This window comes from Sceloporus occidentalis, unplaced genomic scaffold, assembly GCF_023333645.1.
Source record: "Sceloporus occidentalis isolate IW3139 unplaced genomic scaffold, rSceOcc1.0.p SCAF_10, whole genome shotgun sequence".
Classification (NCBI taxonomy): domain Eukaryota; kingdom Metazoa; phylum Chordata; class Lepidosauria; order Squamata; family Phrynosomatidae; genus Sceloporus; species Sceloporus occidentalis.
In genome coordinates, this window is record NW_028316990.1 from 18845456 (window position 1) to 18858431 (window position 12976).

Genomic DNA, 12976 nt, shown 5'->3' on the forward strand with positions numbered 1-12976 from the left:
AAAAAGAGGGTGCGCATTCTAACAAAATGGAACTGTTAGCGAAAGACATTTGCACCTTCATCGAAACACCAAACCCACAGCTGTAGACTTGCTCTTATGAGAAGAATACAGTTATGGATTATTAAAAAAATCATTAAACAAGCAAACTTACAGATTCTCCCATTCACTGACAGCATGAAAGAAAAACATTATATTAGCATTTCTAACAACAGCAATTTATATAAATGGAGCCTGCAAACACAAAGAGTACTTTTCTTCAGGATTCCAGTCAGTCCATTTCTTTTGGCTTGGCCTGCCACCAATCCTCCCCAACCCTCCAGTGAGCATTATGTGGCAGAGAATATGCTCTGTTCTTGGGACCACCAACTTTCCCCCCTTTGCTTTTTGGTAGTCTGACAAAATTGCAATTTACATGGTGAGGACAGACTGCATGAAAAATCATTTCTGCATAGGGATGTAAACTTTCCAGAAATCCTGAAGCCATAGGTTTGTTTGGGGGGAAAGGCAGCCAAATTTGTGGGGAAATGGAAAAACCCATATTAGAACCATTTCCAGACTGGAAGTCATTTCATTACTTTAAAAACATAACATGCATTATATATAAATTTGTTTGGCATAAAAGCACGATATATTAGAAGTATGTACATTATGAAATGAACTTCTTTTTTAGAAATTACAAATAGAGCTACACTTTCCTAAACACGAACTGTGAATAATCGCTTTCATCCTGGCATTTTGAGGAGATGCATCATGAGGAATGGCCTAAAGGCACTAGATCTGAGCTTGGAAGTTAAGCAGGATCCTGGCGCTGCTGCCTGTTGTAGCATGTTCTGCTACCAGGAAAGGGCTGCATCACTCAATGCACTACCTCTATCTCCAAAAATCTGATCTCTACATAAAGACCTGCAATGAGGAAGGGCCCGCTATCTCCTAAGGCCATTTAAAGCCCCTGAAGATGATGCAGATAAGGATAAATGTCAAATTTCATTTGGTCTCATATTTTTGCCATAGTCAGGAGTTGAGACTGGGACTTGAGTGCTTACGGTTTAATACTGATGAGCTCTCTGAAGTTTTCCACTGCGTTGTTACGGTTCCGTTTCTCTGAGTCGTATTTGTCCTTCGTCCACGTCATCTGGATCTTTTCTGGTACTGCTTCTCCTTCATCTTCTTCATCCGAGTAGAGGCTCTCTAACCTGATGATCGAGTGCCTGTCCTTCACCAGCTGAGCCTGCAAGGACAAGATGGTTGAGGACCTCAGTTTTAGCTGGTCAAGTTTACTACTACCACATTAATTTCTCAGGCTTCAGCTGTACAGCACTTACTGGAACCTAAAAAGCTCCTCCCTTTCACTTCCATATTAATCTACGTGTAGATTTTAATGGCTTTAATATCCGGCATCTATATCTCCCTTCCCTGTTTAACATGCCGCTTCATGATGAGTTCTGGAGAACAGAAACACTTGCTGACTATTTCGCAACATTTGGGATGTCTTAATAAAGGTATTCACATAATAAAGTTTTTGCATTTTCTCTCTGAACCAGAACAGAAACGTCTGCTTGTTCTGTTCCTTCTTGTAGTCACATTTTGTGAGATGAGACAAGTCCATAAATCAGATGTAGCCATTTCCTAGAACAGCATCTCTAAAAACACCTTTTGGATGAGAACGCTGGTGTCAAACTGGTGGAAAAAATCACTGCCTGTTTAAAAGGATAACTGTAAATTACACTTTGTGGGAAGAGATATTATTCATTTTGGGTAGGATCTAATCTTAGCCATGTTTAGAGCTTGTCAAAATCAATGAGGCAAGTTAACCATGGGTAATTTGCATCCAAGTAATTTCAGTGTCTGGCTAAATCTGAATCCAACCCACCGTTGGCAAAAAAAAGCTGGATGTCATCTTCCCAGCATTTCCACCCTGTCTTGATCCAAAACATCCTGAGAGATATTTTGAATGGCTCCTGGTAGCTTACCTCCCTTTCTCGCTCTGTTTTGGTCAGTCTCATCTGCCTCAGCATCTGTGATCTCTGTTCCATCATCAGAGTTCGCTCATAAGTATATGCAGAGATATCGCTGTTTTGCTAAAGAAACAAACAAAGGAAAATAGTGTTTTAACAGTGTATCCCAAATCTTCCTTGACCAAAGCACACAAACTAAAAAACCCATTACCATTTCAACTACTTCTACATCAGCCTCTATTCGCAGTTGGTAAAGGAAGGTGGCTAAGTCTTTCTTCATCTGGATGCTGTTGTCGTCCATCTGGGCTACGGTAAAGATTCTCATCTTGCACTTCCGCCAAACCTGCAATGTGAGAAAGTACGTTTAAAACCTGTCTGCAGATCCAGGGCAACCTGGGAGAGGAGCCTTGTGTGCTGGACTACAACTTTCATCTGAAAAGAGTTGCAGCCCAACATAACCGGAAGGCATCAAGTCAGGGAAAGCTGTAGTGTTTGCAAGGTAGAGCACAACTTTTAAAGAAGTCTCTTTATTTTTGTGCTTCATGTATATAATTCAAATATATACATTGCATGTGTGTGTGTCTGCATGGGCATGCACACATATCTCCTTGCATTCATATATGAATGTAAAAAAGGCAGCAAAGTTGCACAAAGTAAATGCTAAGGTTTGGATGTGAATTGACATGAGAGATCAGAGAACAGGTTATGTTCAGTTCACACACAGAGACTGGCTTTATGTTAGGGACATACGCATGGAGAAATTATCTTATGCACTGTTTGCCATAACAAATAAGTGTGTTCTTCAGACAGCAGCAGAAGTGGAGTTGGACATATAGCAATATTGCTTTGTAGCAACACACTGCATTTGTTTGTTGTACAACAACACCCAGTCACTGGCACGTGTTGCACAATGTTGCTATTCCGCATGGGATTTGTTTAGAGCACTAAGAGCCATTATCAGAACCTGAAGGGCAGGTACACTGTGAGCAATCTCCATTGCAACATTCTAAAGAAGGATCCCTATCCTAATTCCTCATTGCACCGGATATCTTGTGGGAAGAGGTGGGAATATCAATCAGTTGCTTCCCTGTTGTTCACATTCACTGCTGCCCATAAGTCCAGACTGGGGAACTTCCATAGTATCTAAGCTATTGAATATGTAGGGATTGTGAATACAAACCATTTACGAATCCATAACTCTAGGCTACACATCTGTAACTGCCTTAGTGAGTTCCATCCATTGTTTTGCATTGAATACCATTTTTTAAAAAAGAGTATAGATGGCAGTCAATAAATAATATAAAGGCACACTAACAACCTTATATTCCCTGCCTCAGATTTAATAAATGCAAGCGGTGGGCAGGCCCAGTGAGCCTAGCTCGCACCTGGCATTCTTACTTTATGTTGTTTGAGTAGAAAAGGGAGCAGCATCAACATGCCTCCATCGTGCACGATCCACCAGACGTCGATGTTCCCTTCGTTGTAGCGTTCGTGATTCCCAGGGTAGAAGGACACATTTTTGGGCACAAGCAAAGCCAGGTGGGCAGCGGTTGTGCAGCGCACTGTGTCTGGAAGCAAATAAAGAGAGGAGAAGGGTCAATCCTGAGTGGCTGCACAGCATCCTGGCATAATTATATATAACACAATGGTTTACCAATGAAAGGGGTGGAAAGATGGCCATCAAACTAGCAGTGAGGTGGAGGAACTATAACAACCAAGCAAAAAGGAGGATCAAGTCTTTTCCTCCGCATCTACTCCTTTATCAATATTCTGAACCATCTTTCGTGTTTAACAAAGTATCTAAAGTTCATTCAACGGGTGGAATCCTGTCCTTTGAGACTTCTGTCTGGTGCCATGTTCACAGCATCACAGTATCAAACAGAAGAGCAAGATGGACGTTCAGCATCCTTGGCACTTGCCTATAAAGGTCTTCCAGGATCTTGGATCTTCGCTTTGCCGCCAGCCGTAGGGCCAACCCAGCACCACTGTGTTGTGCTTCATGCCACCCAATCCGCACGACTGGATCAAGTGAGAAATGCCATCTCGGACTTTATTAGCCACGACCACTTGGCAAAACCCTTTCACCTTTTCAATTTCGATCATGTTCTTGATTGTCTGGAAGAGAACCAAACAGGATCATCATGCCTCTGCTCAGGGAATTAATATCGCAATTAAAAACAGTAGCAACAAATAAAGCTCTTAAATGTATGTGCGGAATCCAATATGTTCATTTAGCTATTATAAAATCATAATAAAATTTGTTTTGGAGCATTTATTTGCCTAAGATGGGCAGCATGAATTCAAAGTAGAACTGATGAAATGCCACAAACTCAGTTGCCTAGGCATTTTTTGCTAAAACAGAACAAATAGCCATGCATCTGGACCTTACAACCACAAAGTGTCTGGGCCAAGCACATTGAAGTCACCCAAAAGCATTCTGGAAAATAAACTATACAAATTTTCCTCAATTGGCAGAATTTATACAATTTATATTTTATTCATTTTGGGGGACTACTTCTTTTCTTTTGTCTATCAGATTTACAGGTTGGAAAATGAAATCTCAAAACACAGTAGGACAAAGCTGAAAAAACCCACAAATGACTTAAAAGCCACATGAGCACAGAAATGTACGCAACTGCCACCTCCCTCAAAAGGAAGCAGACCCAGTTAAATGAAAACAGTTGAAAAAAGATATTAAAAGTTTCATGCTAAATATGACGTCCAAAACTAATAGGAAAAGAGGACCATATTGCAGATGGATATAGACTCAAGTCAAGGAAGCCACAGCCATAAATCTTCAAGACCTGTGCAGGGCAGTGGATGACATTTCCATCAAGTTTGGGAGAGGGGTCTGGCCAGGAGAGGTTACTTAGTTAAGTTAAATAGGTATACTTAACTAAGTAGCTGATGTGGAGTATGTCCAACTTCAGCCACACTTACCTGTTCTGCTGCCTGAGCTTCTCCGTAGCTCTCCAAAAAGTTGCCTTGGATCACTGTCCCAATGATGGTCAAGCCCTTGCCAGCTTTCAGTTGAGATGCAAATGTTAACAGCCGGGGGTATTTCACATGCAAATCTTCATCCAGTTTCAGAAGCACCAAGAGCTGAGGCCTGAAAAGAGAGGAAGGGTTAAAAAACACACCAAGACTCTTCAGGGGCTTTGTCCCTTTCTTCACTTAGCCAGAATATTAAGCATCTCTAAGGAGACTCGGGCAGCTTTATGCTCCACTCTGATTTGGCTGGCTGGCTTTCAAATGGCTTTCAGGAGAAGCCTAGCTCATGAAGATTCAGTTCACGCAGGCATTTGTTTGCAGCTGAATCCAATGCAAGCAAGTTGCAGGTTTTGCCATTTGTATGCCAAAACTATCCTGTGTCCTACAGATAGTGAATGACAACCCCTGCATTCCTCTGTGTAGTTGGGTAGATTCTGGTCTGGCACACCTTGAGGATACCAGATTCAGACTGTTCTGGATCTGTTAAGGACGCATTCCCACTTGCAAATAAATCACTTTGCGAACTGAATTGATGGATTTATCCAAAAAGATGCAGAAAAAAACAACGTCAAAAAGATGCAGGTTAAATGGGCCTAGTGCATGGCCTCCCCCTCTCCAAATCGCTTCAGAGATTCGGTTCAAGTGCGAATCAGGGTAATTTAAACCGGTTCAAAACGATTTACAATCCAGTTTAAAAGGTAGTGGGAATGAGGCCCCAGTTGCCTTTACAGGACAGAGTGCAGCTCATCAGCATATTCCTTCATGCAAAATAAGCAGCATTCGGATAAGAAAAAAAAACTTATTTCAAGGACCTCACAAGTGTGGACATCCCCATCTCTCAACCCCTCCAATTTTATTTCTTGTATGCGCTCAAGTCTTGGCAAACCAATTCATGCTTTCCTGCACCAGACTACTTGTGAATTCTATCTCATTTCAGCCCCCTTCTGTGTACAGCACTTGTAGAGAAGTCTCCATTTTAGAAAGTGAGAACATAAACCACCTCCAGTTCTTTGTATGCGGGGGGCCTTCCTCCAGTCTCAGCAAGGCGTATCGGGCAGCGCTTAGGGAGAGACCCCGGATCCCGTCACCCCATTCCTTCTCTGCCCTGAAAAGTAGAATTTCAACAATTAGTTTAGGGCTCTCCATCCCCTTCTTTTTCAAAGAAGCCACACTTGGATCAATAGCCATTAGGGGTTTCATAATTCAAATGAGCCACCATGACTACACCTTGACATTTTATTCAGTTCTTACATTTATCCCATCCCATGAAGATCCCTTTAGCTTAAATGAAGTTGCCTCCCCACCCAAGCATGGGACAGGTCCAGAACTACATTAACAATGCAATAACAGCAGATATTTCTAGCTCAGGTTTGAGTAGTGGTTTGCCCCCCAGAACGCTATTGGACTGCAGCTCCCATTAGCCTTGGCAGTTCAACATGTGAAATGCCACAGGTTGTCCTGTTCTAGAATAATAAGTTGTATTATTGTAAGCTGCTTTGGGTCCCAAAGTAACAACTTACCCTTGGTATTCAATGTATTTGTAAATCATTCCTGCAATGAGCATAGCCACCAACGCGTAATACCAGGAGGAGATGAACATCAGTGCGAGGCAGATACTCATACCCAAAAAGGACAAGGCCCTGCAGAGGAAGAAAACCCAAAGGTCAATGCATCGGTAGGGCCAGTTTCATATGCACATGGATGCTCTCTCATGTCTTTATACTCGGTGACCAACAAAGGTTGTGTGTACAAATTCTAATGGAAAATACTTTGTTAGAGGTGATAACAGAAACTTTCATCTATCCTAATTTATATCAGTGATGGTCTATTTGCACAGTCATGTACCTGACATGCACACACATATGCCACACTTAATATGTGTGTATGTTATTAACAGGATGCCATCCTCTGTTTTTCCAGGCCATACAGATGATTCTGAAAACCTGGTCAGTCAGTCATCCGCTCTTTAAGGCAAACTTACAAATGCCCCAACAACTTACCAGTGGTAGTACTTAAATCTGGGCCGCCAGTTTGGAGTTCTTAGGAGCGTTTGCACTGCACAGGCCAAGTTGACAAACAGGTAACACATCAAGAAAAACCTAGTTTGGGAATAAAGGGATGGGAGAAGAGAGGGAGAAAGATGTCATGTACAGGTTGGCACTCAAACAATATGGAATCCCCTACTTAGTAACATAACATCTTTGTTGAATACGGATATTGTAAAACTGCTCATTTCTATTTCCTGGACATTAAATTCACTTAGAAAGACAAGCATCCCCTACTGAATTCCAGCCCAGATAAATAAATAAAATATTGTGAAGTCAAAGTTGAAATAAAATATTGTTTTTCCAAACACATTCCCTACTTAAAAAGAAAAGAGGCATTTTTGTTATTCAGGCCAAATTGTCAGCCCAGCCCCAAGCAAAGACGAGAAAGGACTCCTTGGAAATACAAATCTTGACTACCATCTGGGAGCTTTGATCAAATGTGGCTGATATAGAAATCACCTTTCTTCAGCGTAACTAAAACTCACATAGAAAGAATCGGAGCCACCATGTCAAGGGACGCGATCAGAATACCCAATTCGGCAATCAGCGCTGTTAACAACAGGGCCCACGTTGGCTCCCCGTTTGCCTTCCCATGGCCAAAGACCTGCAAAAGTTGGTGGAGGAACAAAACTTAGCTCGCATTTTGCATCATTTCATGATTAACTACTGAACACAGTTTAAAGCAGCATCTGAAAGCAGGGATGAGGGATGGGCAGACTGCAGCTCCCATCATTCTTCATCAGTGGCTGTACTGACTGAGACTGATGGGAATTATAGCCCAACATCAAGATCTGGTGACTTGCAGGATTTAAGCCCTGGTCTCCCAGATTCCTAGTCCAAGGCTCAAACCACTACATCACACTGGCTCTCTTTTCTGGCTTTATCACATTTTAAATGGCAATTATTATTATTATTATTATTATTATTATTATTTTCTTATATCCCTCCTTTCTTGAATATGTGCAAGTTTTGGAATTGGCAGCGGGGTCCAGTACGGATCCCCCACAAGTTCCAAGAGCCAACTGCACTCTGTTATCTGCCTTGACCCTCATGAGAGAAGGAAGTGGGATCTCCATGCACACCTACCCATAAGAAAGGAATGATGTTGTCCTTGGCGATGGCTTGAAGGAGGCGTGGGGCACCCGTGAGGCTCTGCAAACCTGCCCCGCAGGTAGAGAAAAAGGACCCAACCACAATGACCCAAGGCGAGGGCCATGCCAGCGTCCCCACCACCAAGTTCTTGTTCACCGCATCGCCGTATCTATAGGCAAGATGGAGTGACCAAGTTTGAAAGGCAATTAGAGTTGCATTTACTGGTTTCTATGATGTGAGATACTTTCTGCAAGATTTTCAAACCATTGTTATATGCTCAGTAGAGACAAAATCACCCCATTGGCCCAAAAGCCAGTCTCATCTCCTTACACATAGAAATAAAGCGGTGATACGATGGCTACTTACTTGTCTCTAAGAACAACACCTTCAATGCAAGCTCCGAACAGCAACACACAGCTGAAATCTGAAAAGGCCCATTCAATTAAGGAAGACAGTTTGAAGTTTCGATAACTCCAAATGGGACACATTCCTACAACTGCAGTACTGAGGGGGAAAATCCTGGAAAGCGTAGGAAAATCTTTTTCACAACCCCACCTCCCCAGTTGAGACGGCTGGAGAAACATCCTAATCTGGAACAAGGCAGCCTCCGATCTACCAGAACCCCACAACATACACCCCACACACTTTGTTTTAAAGGATACAAACTAGAGATGTAGTAGCAATAGCTAGGATAGTTCCAACAGGAATGGACTTCTGGGCATCCTTGAGGTCTCCAGATCGGTTTGAGCCAGCCATGATCCCTTCAAAAAAGGAAGAACACAGCTACTCAAAGCAGTGGCATCACTAGGTTTGGGGTCACCCAGTGCAGTAACTCACGGTGTCACCTCCATTGGTCTCCTCTCATACCACACCATACAAAATCCTATTTTATTTTATTTCATTTTGGTACTAATATTACCCATAAATCGTCCTATATCACTGAATGTAATGGCAACAGTTGTGACATAAAGAACTGGAAAAATTAAAATTGTACCTTTAAATTACAGTATTGTACGCACAGCCTCAATGTATTTACATTTGCATAGTTTCATGTGGTTAAAGTAAAAATGTGGTAAGATGTGATATTTTTCAAGAAACTGTAAGAGTAAAAAAAACTTTTTAATAATAATAATAATAATAATAATAATAATAATTTGTTTTATTTATATACCACTATTCCAAAGATCATAGCGGTGAACAGCAAGTAAGCTAATTAGCAAGTAAGCTAATTTAAAAAGCAAAACCGTGAGGCCTCTCTTTTCTCCATCCACTGAGCCTTGCCCCACTCATTCTTTCTCTTCCTTCTCTTCCATTGAGCTCCAGCATTTTTTAATTTTTATTTTTATCATATCAAAACATAAAATAACCCATTCTTCAGATACATAATAAAAGGATTATGACAAAAAAATAATAACCCTAAACTACATTATCACATTACCTGGTTCCCTACATCACCTTAATAGCAGGTCCTATAACATCATATCATCACATCTTATTTTCCATTAGTTAAAAAAAGGAAAGAAAAGGTATAATACAAAAGTTAAGCAAAATTATACCTTATAAATTAAGATCTTGAGGCACTTAAACCTTCATTTGAGCTTCATAATTATCCTGCACCTTATTGCTACCTTAATCTACAAAATTTTATTATCGGAGACCATTCTCTGCAGTTTGCCTTGCGTCTTTATAGTTCAGGAGGGCAGTAAGCTTACCAATTTCAATCACCTCTGACAATTTCATAAACCAATCATCTACACTTGGGATTTCTTTATTTTTCCTAATTCTGTGCCAATAACATTCTCACCGCAGTTATCAAGTATAGTAAAATACGCCGATATTTCCTTTCAATTTGAGTTGGGACATTGTTGAACATATTGAAAAGGTAAATTTCAGGCCTCAATTCAAACTTAATCTGCAGCATCTTGCTGAGCTCCAGCATTTTAAAAGGATGCGAGAGAATGCCATAGCCTTGTTTCTGTCAAAAGGCAAACATTTGGGGAGCACTGGTGTCACCCCTTCTTAGGGTGCAACCTGGTCTGGTCCATGCTCTATCAACCCCTAGTTATGCGCCTAACTCAAAGAAGAAGGTTAATCCTCTCCGCCTTCTCACCTGTCACAGAAGGGAAGAAGATGCCAACAAGAACCGTGAAGGACGTCGCAATGTCTGCATAAACATACAGGTGAAGGTTGTCCTTATGCCCGGCTGCATCAACAGACGGCTGGCCAGCTTTCTCCAGGATCTCTCCTTTCTCCATGTAATTGCTCCAGACATTATCTGGGATGTGGAGAGGAGAGAGATGAGAGGAACCATCCGGAGCACAAAGCGAATTAGTCAATGAAACAGCTCCTTACTACGGTCCTTAAGCAAGGGAAAACATTTACAAACCCTGATTTACCAAGCACAAGGTCTCTCCAAAATCTAACCATTTGCAATGGGATGCTCCAAGTGTATTGGGTCCTTTGTTTATTAAAAAAGAAAATAAAACACAATGCATGTTGATGGTGCTATATTTAAAACAGTATGGAAAAAATGCCGTATAACATGTCAGAGCTTTGGTTATTTAGCTCAGTGTTTACAATGAGTAGCAGGAGCTTTTTTCCAGACCTCCCTGGGAGATACAAGTGGCTGAAAATAAAAACTTCCATATGCAAAACAAATACTCTATAGGTCTTCCCTTATAGATCTTCCCTTATAAGTCTTCCCTTATAGGTAACATACGATTCTAGCCCTTGTGATGCTGAATAAAGGACTAATTTCTTTAAGAAATACAGGACATGGCTTTACATCAAATGAAGCTGCCTTGTACCGTGTGAAACCATGGGTTCAAATAGCTCAATAGTGACTGTGCAGCTTGGCACCAATTCTCTTAAGTTTCAGACTGAGGTTTTCTCAGTTCTACCTGGGAGATGCCAGGGATGAGCTATTGGACATCTTGCTTGCAAAAGAGCTGAGCATTCCTTTATATATAATGAAAAATAAAACAGAAAATAAAGCCACGCAGCGTTTTGTCTGTACCTTTCAGAATCCCACTTGCAGCTCCAGGGATTCCGACAATTTCGGTAACATTGTTGAAATGGAAGTACTCGTCGCACAATCCGGAGGTGATGTTGAAACCTGGGCAGAAGAGCTCAGTCAAGTTGGTGGGCACAGTGATGTTTCCAACGGTGGTGGTTTTAGCACAGATGTCAAACTGGTCCCTTGAAAGTGTCCGGTTACCTAGCATACAAATCCTGGGGACAGAAAGAGGGTTGCCACTGTTTTATAGGCTACTTTTTGTACAAAAACGCCCAAGCACCCCTGAGTTGTTGTGCTTCCAAAAGCAGAAATAACTCAGTTATTTTTTTATAATACAATTTCTACTAGATCTACTAGAAGGCAACCCAGTTTCACGCAGCATAAAATTTCCTGGACTCCAGCTTACGGGAAGACAGGTGGGTCAAAGATGGATTTGATCGCCCCGGCATAGATAGACAAGATGGAAATAATGACACAGGCCAGGAACAGAGAAGCAAATTTGTTGACGTATTTCACGCCGACGAAAACCACCACGGCCATGAACGTGAGGAATATGGTGCCGTACACTCGCATGTTATTCAGCGTGGCATTGGAAGTATCATGGGCTCCGGTTGGATGGAAAATGGCAGCTTGGGGAGCGATGTATGTCTGAAAGAGTGAAGAATCCTGTCTTAGGAACTCTACAATGAAAAGCAAGCCATTAATGATGTCCCTACGCATCTCCAAAATGAACAGCACTAGTCTTCTTTATGTCCATTATATACAGGAAGGAATTTTCTGTTCGGTTTTGTGAGATCCTAAAGTTCAATGTGCAATGTTCGTAAAACAGAATTGGGCCACATGCAGCCCTCCAGATGTTCTTGGGACTCCAACTCCTGTCGGTCCCATCTGACATGACCAATGGTCAAGGATGATGGGAGGTTGAGTTCAGCAAGCAACTCACCTCTGCAACAAGACAGGAGGCTGCAAAAAGTTGGCGAACGCTAGAAGAACTCACCCTTTCCGTTTGGTTATAAGGATTTGGTAGATAGCACTCATAGAGAAACTATCCTACCAAATTCAGACTTCTAAAGGTCAGCCACTCCAGACAAGTTTGCTCAAAAATGGTTTGTGTTCATTATATCTGCATGTTCTGAAACTGCACCATTGGAGTGTCCCTCGGCCCATTTGAAATACTGGAAAAGCCCATTTGGGTTGGATTTTTCTAAAATGGTGCTCTATATGCCCAGGAAAGATTCTTTTATTCTTATTTTTGCTCTGTTCTTCTGCTTCTTCTTTTGGTTTCTTGTTTGTTCCATTAACTTACAACTTAATTTTTTAAAAAGGGAACCACTTAACTGACCTAAGTAAATGGTCTTGAGTGGTTCTGCATGCTATGTGTGGCCTTCCAGTATCCCCCACAGCACACCCACAACCCATTTCACTTTAAAATCACTTTAAAGGGATTCAGAGAGTGTGAGAGGACTTCAAAAACCACAACACCTTAAGTATTAAGTATTTTAGAGGTCTTGGGTGGCATATGGGGGAGGCCCTCCAAAATCCAAGGGCGAAGCATGTGGTCCCCAAACCTTTGGAAGTTGCATGCCACTGATCTATGGGGGTTGATTAAACATGTTGCGGCTCTCTTTGAAACAAACTAGTTACCACTTACTAACAGAATTTCAATGGCACCAAGGATGTACATCGCGCCTGCAAAAGTCGTTCCGAGGTAAAAACACAGTCCCACGGCTCCACCGAATTCAGGGCCCAAGGACCTTGAGATCATGAAGTACGAACCGCCAGCTATAAAGTGGGAAACAATAAAAAATAATATCACCAGCCCTATGAAGAAAGCAAACAGTCTGCACACTGACTTTCTGAACCAAGAGAATTAA

The 12976-nt window shown here is 41.7% G+C and overlaps 1 protein-coding gene across 3 annotated transcripts in view; it reads right to left on the reverse strand.

Annotated features, from left to right (window-relative positions):
* LOC149306013 (solute carrier family 12 member 4) overlaps positions 1-12976 on the reverse strand; it is a 41707-nt gene that overhangs the window by 2285 nt on the left and 26446 nt on the right. For 2 of the 3 annotated variants that reach the window (XM_089540520.1, XM_089540522.1), the window contains exons 6-23: positions 12754-12884; positions 11509-11750; positions 11103-11317; positions 10197-10361; positions 8749-8847; positions 8453-8510; positions 8081-8255; positions 7480-7598; positions 6947-7045; positions 6467-6586; positions 5947-6051; positions 4896-5064; positions 3875-4070; positions 3354-3523; positions 2167-2298; positions 1971-2078; positions 1044-1228; positions 152-166 (exon numbers count right to left, since the gene is read on the reverse strand). In XM_089540520.1, the coding sequence (XP_089396646.1) occupies positions 152-166; positions 1044-1228; positions 1971-2078; positions 2167-2298; positions 3354-3523; positions 3875-4070; positions 4896-5064; positions 5947-6051; positions 6467-6586; positions 6947-7045; positions 7480-7598; positions 8081-8255; positions 8453-8510; positions 8749-8847; positions 10197-10361; positions 11103-11317; positions 11509-11750; positions 12754-12884 (2503 nt within the window). The remainder of the gene's footprint in view (positions 1-151; positions 167-1043; positions 1229-1970; positions 2079-2166; positions 2299-3353; positions 3524-3874; positions 4071-4895; positions 5065-5946; positions 6052-6466; positions 6587-6946; positions 7046-7479; positions 7599-8080; positions 8256-8452; positions 8511-8748; positions 8848-10196; positions 10362-11102; positions 11318-11508; positions 11751-12753; positions 12885-12976) is intronic. The other variant, XM_089540521.1, reaches the window with a different exon arrangement.